The sequence below is a fragment of the Bactrocera neohumeralis genome, chromosome 6, assembly GCF_024586455.1.
Source record: "Bactrocera neohumeralis isolate Rockhampton chromosome 6, APGP_CSIRO_Bneo_wtdbg2-racon-allhic-juicebox.fasta_v2, whole genome shotgun sequence".
Taxonomy (NCBI): Eukaryota; Metazoa; Arthropoda; class Insecta; order Diptera; family Tephritidae; genus Bactrocera; species Bactrocera neohumeralis.
The window spans coordinates 39218285-39237563 of record NC_065923.1 but is presented as its reverse complement, the minus strand read 5'-3'; the positions used below and the strand labels follow the sequence as shown (position 1 = coordinate 39237563).

The window sequence follows — 19279 nt, the reverse complement described above, 5'->3', positions numbered from 1 at the left end:
AAAATAAAGACTAGAAGCGGGATTATATAAAAGCAGAAATAATAAAATGTATTATTTATTCTACATAAATTGCTTCGGGGTTCCTAAAAGAACATTTCTCTGCACACTCGGAAATCCTCCTTCACTTTGACTTCATACCGGTTCACTTGAATCATGGAGTCGCCAAACTGATCTCTTTCGTCAGTAAACCTCTTTATGGATGAATCAAAACTTGAGAGTAAGGTTGTTGGAACGGTTTACTGTAAGGAGCTTCTTGATTATTACAGTGTTTTTCAGACCGAGATTGCAGCCATTAAGGTAGCAATAGATTTAATGGTCCGGAGTGCAGCCTACTTCATTCAGAGAAGTGACCATCCACTCAGATAGCAGAGCGGCGATACTAGCTTTGAACTCATTAACAGTGCCTTCAGGGCTAGTCAAGGAGTGCCTAACCTCGCTATCAATAGCATCGAGTGTTTTTGTGATAAGACTGATATGGGTACCAGACCACAGCAGAATCGCAGGCAATTGTGAAGCTGATGAGCTAGCAAAGAAAGGTACTCTAGAACCACTATCAGTAAAATACGAGCTGGTCAGTGTTCCTATATCCTCTTGTGTTCTACTACTGTATAACTGAACCTTTTAGCCTAAGATTGATCGCAAGAGATCTAGTGATCTCTTTTCTCTCAGTAAGGCTAGCCTCGTTGTGAGGTTTCAGCAGGCCATTGCCTTAGAGGCGTCCATGCAGTAAAGTTGGGAATCCTACCAGACGCTACCTGCAGAAGCAGTATGGAAGAAGTTGAGAAGAAGATAAGGTGGAAACAAATCAACACTTCCTTCTGGACTTTCCCAATTTTAGGAGGTCAAGACTTAAACACTTGAGAGTGCATGCCTTCAGACATCCACCGAAGTGGCGGGAATGGAAATTACACTCCTGTGCAAATTTTTATTGACTCCTAAGCGTTTTGCTAATTTATAAGTTCAAACGCAGGATATATTCTTTTCTATGGCTTCAGAAAGGACTACATATTGTAGCCCACGTGCGGTCTTTGATCTGTCATCTATCTTACCTAACCAAGTTGTATTAATAGTTACGTCCGAATGAATACGTAATGTTCTGATCCTTGAAGTTTCTGATCGCTATTGATAATTCGATTTAAGTAAAATAACGGGATTTAAACTATAATTTCTTCATACGTGAAGACAATGTTATCCTTGATAAATTGTTTATAAAAAAATATAACTTTCATACAGATAAACGGTTATATTATTTATTTTAATCAGAGTTTGTATGTATCTGATTACTCGCTGTATATATTCAAGTGTATATATCTAGATTAATATACATATATGTAATAAGAAATCAAGCATATTTTCTTGCAGACTATACCATATGTATTTTACTCTAACACTAGGTTTTCACTTCCTTCATTTGTTATTCCGCCAAACAGTCTTCCATTCGTTGCTCGAAGGTGTTTGCTAACACACCCTTGGACTGAACACACCCCGTGGGACCGAGCAAATGTAGTGCAATATAATCGCGGCAGTCGATTTCTCCGTTACCATCACAGTCGCGTGCATATTTGTTAATGTAGCCAGTAACAGCACGTGTTGCACAATCCATGTTGTTGACACAGTCGGTGTACACTGAAAGAAGAGTTGACAAAGTTAGCTCTAGGTGGATATACATACAATATGTACGTATACTGTTAAATAATGTGAAAAATAATATAAAATATGCATCTGGTTGTGTGAAGTATTAAAAGTTGCTCACTGAGTGTTCGATAGTTCAAAACGGATGTAGCTACCTATCACGCTACGCTGACCTAGACTACGCCTTTTTGCTGCATTTCAATCAACTTGTTGCTGTCATGCCTTGCTACCATATATGTATATATGTACGCGAAAGAGTTATAATGGCTGTGATATTCGTTCCGTTCAATAGTTTGAACGATTGATGAATTCACTTTGATTTCAATGCTTCTCCTTCTCTCTTCTGTAACCCACAGCGAATAGTTTTTTACTGAACTTATGGGTGGATATGTATCTTGTTTTTTTTTTTTTTAAATTATAGGTTAGGATAGGTTAATCTGGTAGGCCAATAAGCCACGCATAGACCAGTTTTGGTGTTTTGTGATACCAGATGGAGTTCAGACACTAGATCCATGAGGAGTAGTCATCCTTTAGGATGTCTTTCATAAACTGGATGGGCATAGTTCTAATTTTTTCACGCGTTGATGGATGGTCGCATTCGGATCTTCTTCGATATTATAATCTCCAATAATGCGATTGGGCTATTATATGGTTCGAATATTGGATTGCAAATGTTGTACCAAACCAAACTAAGTAACGGGTTTTTCAATTAGAGGATTACAATTTTTTTAAATAAAACAAAAACGGTTCGGCATATCAATGAAATTATTTATTTCTGCGAAAGTACAATCGTCGCCATTATGTATGGCACTTGATTTCTTTTACATGGCCACTACGGGTTCGCTTGCAGAAGTTCATACGCTGAACCCAATTTTCGACGATTCTCAAGCATAAATCGGTCGATACTGCTGCAAATTCACGTTCGATATTTGTAGAAAGAGCAATCGTCGCTGGCTTGTTGGCATAGACCGTAGACTTGACATAGTCCCACAGGAAATAGTCTAACATCGTCATTCCACACGACCGAGGCGGCCAGTTGACAGGGCCATTTCGTGAGATAACACGTTCACCAAACTTGCTTTTCAATCGATTAGGACATACGCTGTGTAGCTTGTAGCGCCGTCCTGGTGGAACCACATATTGTTTAAGTCCTTATCGTCCAATTCGGGTCAAAAATATTCGATTATCATTGAGCGGTAGCGATTCCCACGGACAGTAACGTGCCGGTCTTTGTCATCTCGGAAGAAGTACGGCCCAATCACGCCGCCGGACCGTAATTTTTTAGGGATGCAATGGTAACTCATGGAGTACGTGTGGATTACTGTCTGATCAATAACGCATATTTTGCTTATTGGCGAAGCCATTCAGCCAGAAATTATCCTCATCGTTTAAGATGATTTTTCGATCAAAATCCGGATCATTTTCAGGTTGCTGCTCAGCCCAATTCAGAAACAAACGATGATTCTGATGGTCGAACGGCTTTAGTTCTTGCGTCAATTTGATCTAGTAAGGATGTAGGCCAATATCTTTTCGCAAAATTCGCCACAACGACCTCACAGAAATGTCCAACGCTTGAGAACAACATGTCAGAGACTGATTTGGGTCTTCCTCAATTGATGGGCTAGCGGCAGCAATATTCTCGACACAATAAACAGTTCTTTGTCTCAATTCCACGGAAACGTATTGTACTGTACCTGTGGATTCAAAATTTTCCACTGGACGCTCAATTGTTGTTCGGACAGGACGATTATGACGACTATAAATAGGACGTAGTGCTCTTAAAGTTGAGGCCACTGACTCCGAATTTTATTAATTTTGACTCGTTGTTGGATAGTATATATTTCCATGATGAAATGATAAACCTTACTGAAGAGAAATGTCAAAAGAGCGAGAAAAAATATGGCGTTGTTTGTTGCCTCTATCTGTCTACTTTTGTAGCGTGACCCAATATAAGTCAAGTCAAAGCTGTCAAAAAAGCATACATAGAAATATCGATAGGTATAAGCTTTTTGCATAAAATTACAATATTAAGCCACAAAAAAATTTAAAAGTAATAAGTAATGCATTTACTCAAGTGTTGATAAGCTTATTCAATAGTTAAATGGCTCTGTGTGCATTGACTGCGCCTGGATATTGGAAAGCAATATACACAAAGACCTTTCTGCTTGTATATTAGAGGGCAAATGCAGAGGGAATCAATTACAATAAGTAAAATAATTTTTTTAAAAAATACTTTCACCATTTTGCACATTATATTATGACTAAAGATAAAACTCAAATGTTGGGAAAAAGGTTAAAGCAGCTCGAAAATAGTTAATGGAATTTTATGTGGCCGCAACGATACTATAAAATGTCAATTTTCCGCTAATGTCCCTAACTTAAATAAGCTATCCAAAGTCGTGTTTTTGTTCTGTTATCATAAAATAATTAAAAATAAATTTAAGTGAAGATTAGAACCCCCTCGACAATCAAGATTTCAAGCTTATCACACACCACCAAGTAAAAAGTATGAAACTAACATATTATTTCGTCGAATTTTTATCCTCTGGGCACAGTGTTTCGATTTTTCTTTACTCTTACTCCTATCGTAGTTATTCATTTATCTTAAATTTATAGAAGAAACTTGAAAATAATTGGCTCAACCTGTATTGGCGTGAATATATGTATTTCTTTGACAATGATATTTGAAATTGACTTACTTGTGTTAATATTGCTGTTGCTGCTCTTGTCGGCATCAAGTGTTGGCTTGCCGGCATCCAACCAATAAAGGTGTGATATGCGAAACACGCCACAATCCACATCATCACGACATTTGGCTGGGCGACACAAGTTTACCGTCTCGCAAATGCATTGTACACAAGCATCGGTAATATGCCGTGTATTTGCTGCCTGAGTCCGGGATGTCGTCGATGTGGCAGAGGAAGTCTCGGTAGAGATAACCGCCGTTGGTTCGTGCACTAACAGTCTATCGGCTACCGGTGGATGTTGGGCGTTTGGGGTGTTGTCTTCTACTCCAGCTGATGCTGCAAAGGTTATTGAATTTGTCTCCTATTAATGTTTAGATCTGGAATAGCGTTTGATAAATACGTGCTAAACTTGTACACTGCTGTGGAAGTTGCCACAACATGGTCATTATTAACCTTATTGATATCAACGTTATTATTACAGTTATCGCGCAGGTTGAAATGCTTCCAAGTAATGGTTGTAATGTCGATACTGGGTGAGCGTTGAGATTGAAGATATTTATCATACCGCAATGCTGGTGAGTCTGACGACATTGTTGATGTTCACTTAATAATAATGATGATTCATTTTAAGCAGTTTTGTAAGCGGTAAGCGACATGAGTCGAGAGTTGAAGTATTTTTTAATTTAATTGAAATATTGAATACGAGTGTGTATGTTATTCGAGGTAACTATAATTAAAACAAGCTCTTCTCTAAGATTGCTCAAAAACATGCAACAAAATTGTGTAACATATCAAATAATTATATCGTGAAATTGTATAGCATTTCCGTTAATTATAATGTGGTAAACGTTTATATGTTTCCCTCACAATACGAATATGCATGTTAGCTGTAGGCCTATTTAGCAGTTTTGTCGAACGATTAACGGATTAATAACACTTAAGCGAATTCTACGATCTGATCAAATTTGAAACGAACTGGAAAAATAGATTTTCAAGTATTTCAATACAAATCTTTGTTATCGCCTTCAAAATGGGCAACTGAGTTAACACAAGCATGCCGATGCTTTATTTTATTTTCTACACATTTGATATAAGCCTCCACTGGAATGCAAATTTTAAGCCGCCATTAGATTATTGGACACTTTCAGCGTCTTCTCCATAAAGCCATGTCTCGTTACCAGTAACGATACGTTTGATAAATGTATAGTTCTCAGTCACTAAGCTAACCTCTTTTCCGTTAACTACTCGACAAATTCAGATATTTTGGAAGGAGTCTGTTATTGACGCACTTCATAGATAAAACATTAACCAAAATGTGTTAAATCGTTCTATAAGAGATGTTGAGATCCTTTGCTAACTCAATTTGTCAGCTCGACTATTTTCAAGAACTGCTTCTTTCACACTTTCGGTGTTATCGTCGTTAACAAAAGTGTATAGACAACTCGCATGAGGCAAGTTCTAGATGATTTTACGACATTCACTGAATGCTTTGGGCCACTCAAATACTTGTGTTTATGATAAAGTAGACTCACAAAACACTTCGGCAACATTTTCAATAATTTAGTAGCCGTGATTTCATTGGAAATACAAAATTTCAAGTAAACTCGTTTTTCAATATTTTACCATGATAAAAATCGCAAAACGAGCTATGTTCGTAAATAAACAGCTGCCAACGATACACTAATTTACATATGGTAAATATGGCTTTAAAAATGTTGGTACCAATCTAGTGAAAAATCTTATCGAGTAGGTATAGTTTAAGTGAAACAGTCCGGGTCAATTTTGTTCAGATGTACGAAATTAACGGATAATCCATTTTGAGGTTGCCTACTTAAAAAAAAGAACAGAAACTTCAAATTTATTATGGAATGTTTATTACCATTCGAAAAATATTCTCTGGCATTTATTTTTTGAAGATTATCTCTGTCAAATGTTGGCCGAGTCTACGCCTTACATAGTCCATCCATTGGGTCCAATTTTCGTTGACTCGTTCGAGCATTTCGACTTGTAACTGGCAAATGATACACGTGATGTTTTGCTCTAAAGCCTGAATCGAAGCGTGCTTTTCCGAATTGGCTTTAGACTTTACATATCCCCAATCGACTGGCCCAAAACGTAAAATTATCTGCCACCGAAGTTTTCTCTCAATGAATCCATTGATTGATGCGATGTGTGGAAAGTTGCGCTGACTTACTCATACCAAATATCTTCAAGATCACAAGCTTCATTTACAGGCATCAAATAGTCGGTTATCACGGCGCGTTACCGGTCGACATTGACGGTTACGTTTCCACCGGCATAATTTTTGAAGAAATATGGACCGATGATTCCACCGGCAAACAAACAACTCTAAGCCGCTTTCTTTTATGGATGTAATGGCAGCTCTTGAATCTCTTCAGGATGCTCTTAGTCCCAAATGTGGTAATTTTGCTTGTTTACATAGCCATTGAGCCAGAAATGGGTTTCATTGACTGAATAAAATTTGTATCGAAAACGCCGGATCTTTTCAAGAGCTCATATAACGAAGCAATGTCACTTGGAAAGATGTACGCTTTCAATTTAAGATCTCAATGTAAAATACGTCATACGTCAGTCCGAATTGCTGCGAACGGTGCCGAAATGACTCTCCACAGTCTTCGTAAACATTCTAAACATTCTGCGGCTGATATATTTTCTCCACTGCATGCTGGACGTCGAATAGACCACGTCTAATAATATCCAATAATGAATGCTGAGTCTCAAATGGGTGAGGGTGTTGCGAATAATAGCTGAGTAAGCCGATTATGTTGATCATTAGTTGAGCGAAACTCACGAAACACATTCTTTAGGCAGCGTAAGGTTTCATAAAAAAGGTGAACGATTTGTAATCGTTGTTCAGGCGTAAGTCTTTTTATTATGAAATTCCAAAAAAAATACTGAAAAAACATGTCAGCTTGACACGACTCTCGCGTGATATGACAAAAATAGGGCTATTGAAAAAAGTATCTCTACTTGTATCACCCGGTAAGACTAAATTGCCTAAATTCTGACTTTCATTATTAAATTGTAAATATTAAACTCAAATTAAGAAAAAAATATATATTCGAGGTAACTACATATGTTAACAGTAAATAGGCGACAAAATCATTGAAGGCAATATTTCCTCGGAATAAATTAGTATAAATTTTACGTTCTGACATATTGATATACAACCGCTCAGCAACAAATCATATACCCATAATGTAAAAGCAAAAAAAAACAACAATAATCATTAATAAAAACAACAATAAATATATCAGCAACAATCACATAGAAAATCATCGTAAACACAATTATAGCGTCTCCCACAGTCATAAAAGCTAAAACATGCAGGAAACCTATTAGTTGCTAGTTTCTACCTTCGATTAGCATCTTCGCATTTTCATTTCGATGAGTTGGACAGTTAAATGGGCGCTACAAACTTACCAACACCTGGACTACCATCCTGAGACTTCGTTTCATGATGCAGTCGACCAAGATGCGGCTTCTGCCGTAAATGCAGATAAATCGAGCCGCTAATCAGCAAGAACGCCACAATCAGCGATGAAACAGTACAAATGCGAGGCCAGTTCATTTGTGAAATGCGTTTGTATTGATTGACGTCTTTTGATTTACTTTGTGTGGCAGCTCCATCACCAGCTGCCGTAGCAATAGCAGCACCCGCATTAGCCCCATCTTCGAGTCGAATATCATTAACATCTGCATTTCTTGTGTTCACCGACAATGAATCGCGACTGCCATTGTTGTTTTTGTTAGCTGCCGCTGCATTGGTACTGGAGAGTGCCGCACCATTGTGGTGTATAGGTCTAATGTTCACTACAAATTTGGTTTCTCCAGTTAGTTTCGGTTTGAAAGCGCTTTCGTGTACGGTTCGCATGGAGATCCGCGACTATTACCGTTTTTCAATAATAAATATCCTTAATATTTACACTTAAATTGAAAATTTTCCGCTTTAATTAAATTATTGTCAATCCGATCAGTTTCCAAACGCTACTAACAAGCATCTACAATAGCTGTGCTACTCGATCGCAAAGAGAATTTTTACTGTAGCCGTTGTTATTATTTTTATAAATTCTATTTTGTGTTTTTTTCGTATTTTTTTTGCTTTCGCTACTGATAACGTCTACTGTTTGTAAACATGTGGGCATGTGGAAGTAAGTGCATGTTCAGAGGAGGCCACTTTATGTTGCCCAAGGCAGTTTTCTGAGGCGAGGGAACGACAAAAAATGACAAAAGGCCATTCGTGCTCGGGTGAGATCTTTGTGCTCTTATTCTGAACAGCTCGCTGCTACAAAATTTCTTTCCTTTTTATTCTGAAATCATGATTGCAATAGTTCTCGGCTTCAAATGAATATACGAGGTACGGAACTTTGAATATCAAAACCTTTTTTTTTATATAACATATATAATACAATAGAAATGTTTTAGAAAGGGCTGAATTTCGCTCACCACATATGTGTAAGAAGCATTCAAGAATTTGAAAATGTGATATGAAAGAATGTGCAGAAGATTGTCCAACTCAAGTTATCGCAGAATAGAAAATTTGAAATAATGAGCGACTAAAAAGTCCCCGTCTGCACTTAGTCTAATTGAGATGATGGAAATAATAAAATAGTGCTAAGTTCCACAGCATTATTGATGCTAATGATCGCACGCTAGCAAAGCCCAGCTATAGAATAAACATACATACTTACATATATATTACATATGGGAATATACTACACATACTAGGTTACACTCATTTGTATGAACTTTTATGAGATAATCCAATTAAGAATTAGTAAAGCATTGACAAGAATAAAAAACGTGTTATAACAAATTTGTTTTGCTTTAATCTTATACGGGTTGTTTATAAAAGCAAAGCTTTTTTAAGAAGAAGACCCATACTTTTGCTATAAAAACTGTTTTTTTTTTTTCAAACTTTAATAAAAAAAAATATTATTTGCCTGCTATCTATAAAACATGTCTTATAATGACGACTTAACTGAGTTCATTGTGGTTTGTTTGTTCGGCAGATATATATATTCCCAATCCATTATACATATATACATATGTATGTATATATAGAAATGTATTTATAATATAAATATAATCAACTTAACGAGACGACTTGGTTTCCGTATAGTAAAAATATGTGTATATTCTTTCGTCAAGCCGTGCAATCAATAACTTGAGTAATCCATTATTGATCTAATGGATTGGGAATGAAGGGAGGTGATGACTTCGCCTACTAAAACTAGAAATTGAATTTTCATATGTTGATACCTTATGTAATAACCATATATGTAGTTCCGCTCTAACATAGTTGGTCATCAAATTATAGACATATTAATATTGAAATATACTTGTATGAAAATTTAAATTATAGGGCCTGAACAGTACTTTTGAAGAAGTTATTAAAGATTTAATTCTCGAATAGTTCTATCTGTAAATCTTGAATACTCTCTGTACTCTGGAGTTTTAAATACGTATAAAGGGCACACCTGGTATGAAATTTTGTATAGATTAGTTTTTCTGCATATTTCGATAGCCTATACCTTTAAAAACGCAGTACTAATATTGTAAAACAATGTTTCAAATATGTTAGATTTAGAGCCTTCGAAATTGTAGCCACTCAGTTCGATCCATTCGAAGTTAATCAATTTATCTTTAGACCATTTTTTTATCGACATAGCATTTTTCGATTATTCGTAAAAACATGAACCGATTATCATAAAATTTAGCAGAGAAATCTCTGTTCAAAAATAGCCTCTTTGTTTTAGTTTTCTCGTTATTATTTCGTTGATTTTTGCCGGTAGATATCTCGAAATCAGTTAACGTAATCGAAAAATTATTACGAACCATTTTTAAAATTGCAATTTAAAATTCATTTTGTTTTTATCGAGCTATAAAATTCTCAATTGAAACATCAACCATTCTAAGATACCATTTTGTAGGGCATTCAATTTCCTACAAAATCTATAAAGTGAAATATGAATTTTTCTCTCTGATAATTACAAAAAAATATAAAACTGTAAGGCGGTGGACATTCTCGTTACAATTTGAGTTCATACTAGGAGAGCCTTTTTTATAGGAGTCTAAGAATATATTTTTCAGAGTACCAAGCAAACATTTGGTTTCATCAAAAGAGCGCCACTTCATACACATCGCATCAATCAATGGATTTATTGAAAAAAAAAAACTTCGGTAAGCAGATAATATCACGTTATGGGTCGGTCGATTAAACTTTCCCTGTGGGGATATGTGAAGTCTAAAGTCAATCCGGAAAAGCCCGCTTCGATTCAAGCCTTTGAGTAAAACATCTTTCGTGTCATTCCCCAGTTATCAGTCGAAATGCTCGAACGTGAAATACGGTCGGACCAACTGAGACGTAGCCGCGGCTAACATTTGAAAGAGATAATTTTTAAAAAATAAATGCCAAAAAATGTTATTTCGAATGATATTAAACATTTCGCATTAAATTTGAGGTTTCTTAGTGTTTTCTTAAAAACAAAAGTAGGGAACCTCGAAATGGAATACCCCGTATAAACTCTCCTGGAAGTTCGAAAGTCTTTATATTAGGTACCAGATGACCCGTCCACGCTTCACTGTTGCTGATACATAGATAATACTATTACTACCATCTATATGATTTCTATTAGTTGGATTATAAATATTAGTCAATGAGATATATGTAGCATTTTTGTGAAGCAACTTGTGTTAGTTTACAAAAAAATGGATCATAAAGCAGTTCGTGTGTTAGTAAAGCATAGCTTTTTGGGGGAAAATACAGTTGAATTTGGGCTCAGGGAAATCCACCAATGAAAATATATTTGCTAAGCTTAATGAGGCGAAAGCTCTGTGCAAAGTGGGTGCCTAGCAAGTTCATAATCCATCAAAAAATCGAATTACTGATTCTGAGAAGTGTTTGAGTTATTTTTAATAGTAATAAAATCGAATTTTTGCGTTGGTGTGTCACAATAGAAACATAGCTCCATCATTTCCCACTGAAGTCCAATCGACAGTCATTCTAGTGGACTGCACATGATGAACCGGTTCTCAGGCATGGAAAGTCGAAAAAGTCGGCTGGAAAGATTATGACATCAACCTTTTGGGATGTACGTGCTAATACATACTCAACGACTGATTACTGAGCCAGTTATAATCTATTTCACTGCATATTTGGTTGCAGTTCTTTTCTACTATTCTAAATACTTAGCAATTGTATTATTTTTGAGGAAGAATCTGTTTATAATTGTACGCATATATTCAAATGATTCCTACAAACATGAATTTTGAACAAATGCTTATGATTTGAAATATAATTTTTGTGTGTAATGTGAGTTGTATTAAAATTTTGACATAAAGAAATAAAAGTTATCCTATGTCCTTACCTTGGTTCTAAGCTACCTCTCCACCAATTTTCAGCCAAATCGGTTCAGCCGTTTTAGTTAGTACAGTTTTGGTTCGTTTTGGAAAATGATTTGTAAGCTGGCGCATACATCAAAGGCACAATCAAATTTTTATCTCGTTAAATTACTGGCTTCTTGATTTTTATACCGGAAAGTGAAAGAATCAAAAGGAAGTTTAAATAGCGTTATTTGCGAAATAGGCGTGGTTGCAGTCCGACTTCATCTACTATCGTACTGTGAACGTTAAAATTATGTCATGTACCGAATTTGGTTGGAATCGGTCGAGCAGATCTCGAGTTATGGGATTTATCCTAAAAGAGAGATTGCTAAATTTTGACACCGGCTCTTATAAAGCTGTCTAATGCCATCTCGGTGGTAAAATTTAATGTCTCTGGTGTTTTAGTTATTGATTTATCGCGCTTTTTGTAGTTTTTAACAGTCCAGTTATATGGGGAGCGAGCGGTGTTACGATCCGATTTCATTCATTTTCAAACCCATCCACGATCTCGTTCTTTCTTTATTTTGCCAAGGAGCATATGTACCAAGTTTCATCAAGTTATCTTAATTGCTCAAGTTACAGCTTGCATGGACTGACGGACGGATGGTTAGACAGTCAGGATGTCAACTTGTCTCGTCGTCGTGATCATTTGTACATATGCATAAAATCCCATATCTATCTTGATTAGTTTTACGTAATGCATACAATCGTTTGTTGAACAAAACTATTATACTCTGTAACAATAGTATAAAAATATAGCTTTGTAGAAATATGTTAATATAATGAACACACCCTTATAAATTATTGGAGATATAGTACCTAGGAGTAAAAAATATGCAAGTAGGCAAGTAACAAACTTGTTTCCGATCAGAGGAATTTTATAACAATTGAGTGATGTGAAGTGAGATTCCATCGATCCAAAGAACTAAGTACACTAACTTGATTTTGCTACGGTTATAATTAGTTCTGCTTAATTTCAATTTCCTCTAAATAGTTCTGAGTTATTTTCAGGTGCCCGCCATTTGAAGTGAATACCCTAATACTATGTAGTAGGTTTTGTATATTCGCACACACTACTTCAATATATACACTGACACCATGGGAATGTGTCACACAACAGGTGTAGCAACAGTTAGTCAAGCGAACGTGCTTAAGGTCTGGAATATTTATGTATGCTATTGTTAGATGATTTCACTTCAATTTCTTTTCTCTTACATATTTCGCTTTTTATGTGGTTTTGCAGAAAGTATTTCCATTTCCGGTCACGTATCGCGGCTTGGACAACAGCATTGCTATTTTTGTTCACAGCTGGCGCTTACATATGTCGTGTATGTTCTTAACATTTACAGTTATGCCAGTGAAATGAGCGAATAATCATAAATGTACATACCTCTGTGCAAATATTGATCGAACCGAAAGGTATACAATGCTACCACTTTTATGTAAATCACTCCCAGTGCCTGGCAATTGTGTTGAGTTTCGCTCCCGTTATAACAATGTAACATAGGCACCTGTCGATATGACATGGCAACGACATTTGTTATCGCTGCTTCTACATTTAAAGTAACAATACCTTTTGTTTGCAGGCGAATAAAACAGAAAACTGTGTTAACATTGTTGTGAATGAGTCACTTTTTATATATATTAGAAGTTGTTATACATATGTTAGTTGGTTGGTTGAAAAGAGAAATCGTAAAAACAGCTGATTACAAGTGGCCGCACTTAAGCTTAGATTAAGCTCATTGTGCTTCCACAGATGTTAATATGTTTAAGAACATTTCAATCTTCCTGTTAGGGGTTTTTGGCACACAACATTTCATTACTTTCTATTAATATTTTGAATTTTTTAAGGGGAATGAAATTTTTCGCCACATTAAAAGTGAATACAAACTTCAATATACGAAAATATTTTATTTCGCAATTTTGGGATTAATCATTGTACAATTACATTTACATATTTTAGAGGGAATTTTAAAGAACATCTGAAGCTAAGGCACATAATTTATGGCATAAAACCGGTCTGTTTTTTTGAAAATATTTATAGCTAGCAACACTGCCCTTTTACAATGTAAGAGGTATATGCACTGGTCCTTAAAGATTAAAGCTATAGCTCTAAGTTCATTCAACTATGCCATAAAGCTATCGAAAAAAATTAATATCTATCTGCTTATTTATTACGTCTCAAACCTACAAACGTTTTTCCAATACATTTTTTTATTAAAGAAAAATGATATAGATTTAGAATTCAATCCAAAAGTAGATTATGTGTTATATTTTATTTGTCACGTAATATCACCAGTCAATACTTTTCCTAGCCCAAATACATAGTTGTCTTTATTCCGTATGTGTCATCCAATATTTAAAGAAATAACGGGACTGACTTAACATCATATATATATATCATGAATAGAACGTGCCAATCCTTATCCTTAGCAACTATATACTTAATAGACGAACTCCAAACCTGAGGTTGAGCTTATACCGTATTTGTTAGTCAACATGTAAGATATATTAGCAAAATTAAGCGTGATCTAATTGAAAGCTGAATTTCGTTCGTTTCATCTCCTTCAAAGTAATATGCAAACGAATTTTTCAATCATCATTGCACTTGGAAAAATCCTCCGTCGTGAAGGCCATCTGAGCCTTCTTCGATTCAGCTTGTATATCGTCAATTGAGTCAAAACGGTGTCCTCGGAGTGGTTTTATTGAATTTGCTGCATAGCCAGAAGTTACACCAAAGTAAATCAGGCGAATGCGGTGGTTACGGCACGAGAGGATCACAAATAATTCAGTATGCGGTGGTGCATTATCGCACTTCTTTGTTCAATAAATTCAGACATAGTAAAAATCAAAGAATTTAAAGCCTCACAAAACGATGCGTATCTCAAATACTAATGAATATTTTGATATGAAATTTAGCATAGATGTTACTAACACCAACTTACAGAAAAAAAATTTACCGATTCGAAAAACACGCAAAGTATAAATTAAAAGCTCACCTTTCAATTTGATCACAGTAGTATGATATACAATACTGCCACAAATTCCTTCAGCTCTCATTTGCCACATAAGTAGAATGATTTTTATAATTTATGATTAATATATCAATCAGTACATATATGAGTGAAAATCTGTGTAGACATGTTCTCTAGTATAACATATTTGAGTAATACCAAATATTAATTCAATCGGTTCAGACTTTCCTTTGCACCAAAATTGCGAATAACAAGAGCATAAAACGTTCGGATACTCCCTGAGATACTGAGGGTACTCAGTTTTTCTTTAAAGTATTTTCTATATGGTTTTATTTATTTTTATTTATTTCATTACTGACGAAGATAAACACTTAACACATCCTCTTCCCTTTAACTTAAACATGAGTTGACCTCATTTTTAAATATTAAGGTATTACCGCAGCCTGTATGTACATGCAAACATGGAAATTCACTTAACACGTGCTAAAATACGTACACGTACTTCATATCAAATATCTTGTGCGGTAATTATTTTATGAAATACATATATACATTTGAAACCGTAGATGTCAAAGTACCAAAATTTACTCTTAGCTCCTCCATGAGGTCAGTTGAATGTGGGTGATTGTGTTCTGTCTGCATTTCTGTCATTATTAGACTGGCATATTAATTTTCTGCCCGAATGCAAATAGCAAATGCCAGCATCATAAGTCATATGTCTACAGGTCAGTAATTGGCATCTACGCATAAGTACTTTTGACGGTACAATGTAGGTATATATATACATACCTATACATATATGTATGTCTGCATTGAAATCGTAGAACAGTAATAGGAGGCGGACTTGCAAATCTTATGAATACTCGTATTAATGTTGAAATTCGAGTACCACAACAGCATGCAATACATACATATGTATGTATTTCAATCAGAACAGTTTGCGGCGAAAAATTGAGAAGAACTTTTTCTTTGATTCGGGATTTCTCATAAAAATAGAATTTTTTTGTTAAAAGGGCGATTTATATTGCAAGTAAACTAAACGAAATGAAACCCACTCCTACTTCTAAAAATATTATAAAATGTTAATTCAATAAATATTAGAATCGATGAATTGAATTTGATGAATTAACTATGTTGCTCATACGCACTGACAATTTCTATTAGTAGACAACCAACTGCAATAGTCAGTGCAATATTTTTACAATATTTTTTTGGTTTTTTTTTTACTTAAATGGCAGTTCCTGAAAAACTACTAAATAAAACTAAGCAATAAAGAGCTTTTAATACAAATATTACCTAGTTTCCAACCAAATAAAATAAATGTATAAATACCTCGTAAAACCATTGTCGCATTATTAACGGCAGAGCACTCTCTCGTTCGCGTTATTCAAAAGAATTCAAAAAAATAGTTATCCGTGCGAAGCCTTTATTTTTAAAATTTGTTATGACAGTGAAAATATGAAAAGTTGAGCTCAGGCTTAATTTGTTGCCTACACAGCTAAGCGCCGCAGTGCAGGTGCTGAAGCCATAAGCTGATGTAGTTTTCAAAAGAGAATTACAAATAAGAACACTTAGGTAAAATAAGCACAAAGAATTTCTATATTTGTATTTTCTTCCTTGGACAAGAGTATGAAAAGCGAAATAGTTTAAAGCCGAATTATATTTGAATGGCAAAGCGTTTACACGCCCGCCAATAAACTGTTAGAAAACTTGTTTTTAAAATACCAACAACGTTTCTGATGTCGATATCCACTTGATATGTGCATTTGAGATTTTCTGTATCGCATCCGAGTGAGTAGACTATTAGCGGAGCCCCTTTCTGAATTTAGCACGGTTTTTCTTTAAATTTTTATTGAACTTCCTGCATTTTCCTGCTTTCAAAAATGAGCCATCATACATTTCGATTACTCAGAGAATTGCTGAACAAAATTTTTTTCAATAACAAACCTCTTAAATTCACTAAATAGCTGTCGCTAAATTCCTTTCAACCGCGTATCACAAATTAAATCACCAGTCAATCTGAAGCCCCTTGCATGCAAAGCAGGATATCAATAAAAGTGGTGTCTGGGAGTAAATAGTCAAGTCACGCGACACACAGTGAAAAGGCGGCACGCGCTTCAATTGAGTGACAAACGTTGACATTTAAATTGTGTGCTTGAGGCAACTAGTAAGCTAAAAGGCTCATATACGCGCCTAAAATGGAAATTGTGCGCACGAATAAGTTCTCGCTTAAATATAATAGCATACTTGGCGCAAGCATCTACATATTTTGAAAACATTATTGTTTTACTAAGTAATATGGCTAGTTTAGTTTAGTAGTTCGGTATAAATTGTACTCGGCTTTTGAGAGTCACCTTACCACCTATGCAAAACTTGTAGTAGTTGGAACTACATACTATACTACTATAAGCAAAAAATAGTAAGACTTTGACCATAATTTTAAAATTCTTAATTTATTTTTTAAAATTTATGTCGGCTCACTCAAAGAAGTCCCTCTTGGCCCCAATAAACTTGTGCCAACAATTTTTCCAATCCTCGAAACAGTTGTTAAAGTCAATTTCCGAAATAGCCTTCAATGCGCGCCTAAAATGATTTTCAAAATGGTTTTCGCTGATCCTTCCGACATTCCAACGATATCTTACTGGTATCTCTCTGCTAATCGTCGATTCTCAAGCACCAATTCCTTTATGCCATTGACGGGTTTAGCATCAATCAATAGACGTGGTGCGTCCTCAACGCGTTCTCGACCCTCTTTTAATAATTTTTACCAATCAAAAATACTTACACGTGACAAACAATTTGCACTGAATATCTTTTCCAACGTTCTGTACGTTAGTATAATATAGGTATATACAAAGTTACCCATGTATGGCCGGAGCCTAATATAAAGGCTAGAATACCGTAAATAATTCAATCTTCATTTGCAATTCAATTATTCCTGCGCCTAATTTAATATTAAGACGAGCTTTAAATAATAAAGAGATATTTTCTATAATTTTAGATAGTACTTTGGCCGATTCATCATTCTCGCTGGTTCCTTTTTGAACGTGACGCAAAACACTTTTTATTTTATTATATGTATCTTGCTGAGTAGATTTTAGCGCAATCTGAATATAAATGTATATATGTATGTATATGCAGTGGTGTTCATAATATTAGTAGTGCAACAATTTCATACATATTAAAATCTTTCCTAAAATATTCTCACTTGCCAACTCAAAAATCGTGATTAATTTAGTAGATTAGACACTCCATATTATAAAAACGAAAAAATTTCGGGACTTTTGCTTCCGCTGTAGTGGTGGAGGACTCTAGGAAATACCACACTTGCAAAGAAAATCGAGAGAATTCAACAGGCGGCGCTCATCAGTATGTGTGCTGCACTAAGGTCCAATCCAACCAAGGCACTTAACGCCATCTTGCACATATTGCCCGTAGACATCGTCGGAAGGTGCTATCAGACTCAGAGCGTCGGGTTCCTAAAATAACACGTGTCTGAACACTCGGAAATCTTCACGCACTTTGACTTCATATCGGATCACTTAGATCATGGAGTAGCAAAACCGAGTTCTGACGGCTCCTTCTCTGCCCATAAACCTGCGCGGGAGTTGTGAGAAGGAAGAAGGATGTGGATGGGTCAAAGCTTAGGGAGAATATTGATGGAGAGATTTACTGTTAGGAGCTCTCTATCAACTCTAGCTACAGTCTGCCTGACTATTGCAGTATTTTTCAAGCCGAAATTGCAGCCATTAAGGTAGCATTAGATTTACTGCTACGAAATGCAGCCGCCTTCAGAGAAGTGACCATCCACTCAAATAGCAGAGCGGCGATATCAGCTTTGAACTTATTAACAGTGTGTTCATGGTTCTCTGTAATAAGACTGGTATAGGTGCCAGACCACAGCGGAATTGCAGGAAACTGCAAAGGTGATGGGCTTCACAAAGGACTACGCGGCAGTCCACGTGCGATCTCTCTAGATGAGCCATCGAACCTTACTTAACCTGCTTCCGCTGTCTTTTCTGTGAAGCATTTTTGTATTTTTTATAAGAACTAGGTGTTGCGGTAACGGTATATAATAATTTCTGAAGTGGAATACAGGTCAACAATCTCACACAAAACAGTGATAAAGCGGAAATCGTGGACGAAAGTATAAAAAATCGATACTAGAGGACAGACTGATTAACTTCCGGTCTTAGACCAAGTATCCTCTGGGTAGCCAAAGAACATCTGTTTGAAGGCGAGCTAAAGTGAAAAGGCGAATCATCCCTCCCATGGGTTGTGCGCTGGGTTTGGGGCTTGCCACGTAAAAAAAGCTCTCAATGATGAAAAAACAACAGCCTTGGATGAGAGACCCCCTTTTTGATGACGACCATGACAAACGACTGAAGGGCTACGATTTAAGGACATCCACCTGGAATGTCCGGTCCCTTAATTGGGAAGGTGCCGCTGCCCTGCTGGTTGATGTCCTCGTTAGAGTGAAGGCTGACATCACCGAACTGCGATGAACGAGACAAAGACTGAGACGGAAACAGTTTAAAATTACTTTTGATTGATATTGAATACGTAGTTTGCATTTTT

At 35.9% G+C, this 19279-nt stretch overlaps 2 protein-coding genes across 2 annotated transcripts in view; one reads left to right on the top strand and one right to left on the bottom strand.

Annotated features, from left to right (window-relative positions):
- LOC126763581 (GTP-binding protein Rhes) overlaps window positions 1-19279 on the top strand; it is a 118595-nt gene that overhangs the window by 76015 nt on the left and 23301 nt on the right. The gene's annotated exons all lie outside the window — the stretch shown is intronic.
- LOC126763584 (uncharacterized) lies at window positions 1224-8364 on the bottom strand. Its single transcript, XM_050481225.1, has 3 exons — window positions 7764-8364; window positions 4332-4655; window positions 1224-1626 (listed from the first exon to the last, which is right to left on the bottom strand). The coding sequence occupies exons 1-3, from the start codon at window positions 8212-8214 to the stop codon at window positions 1415-1417; spliced, it is 987 nt and encodes a 328-aa protein (XP_050337182.1). The 5' UTR covers window positions 8215-8364; the 3' UTR covers window positions 1224-1414.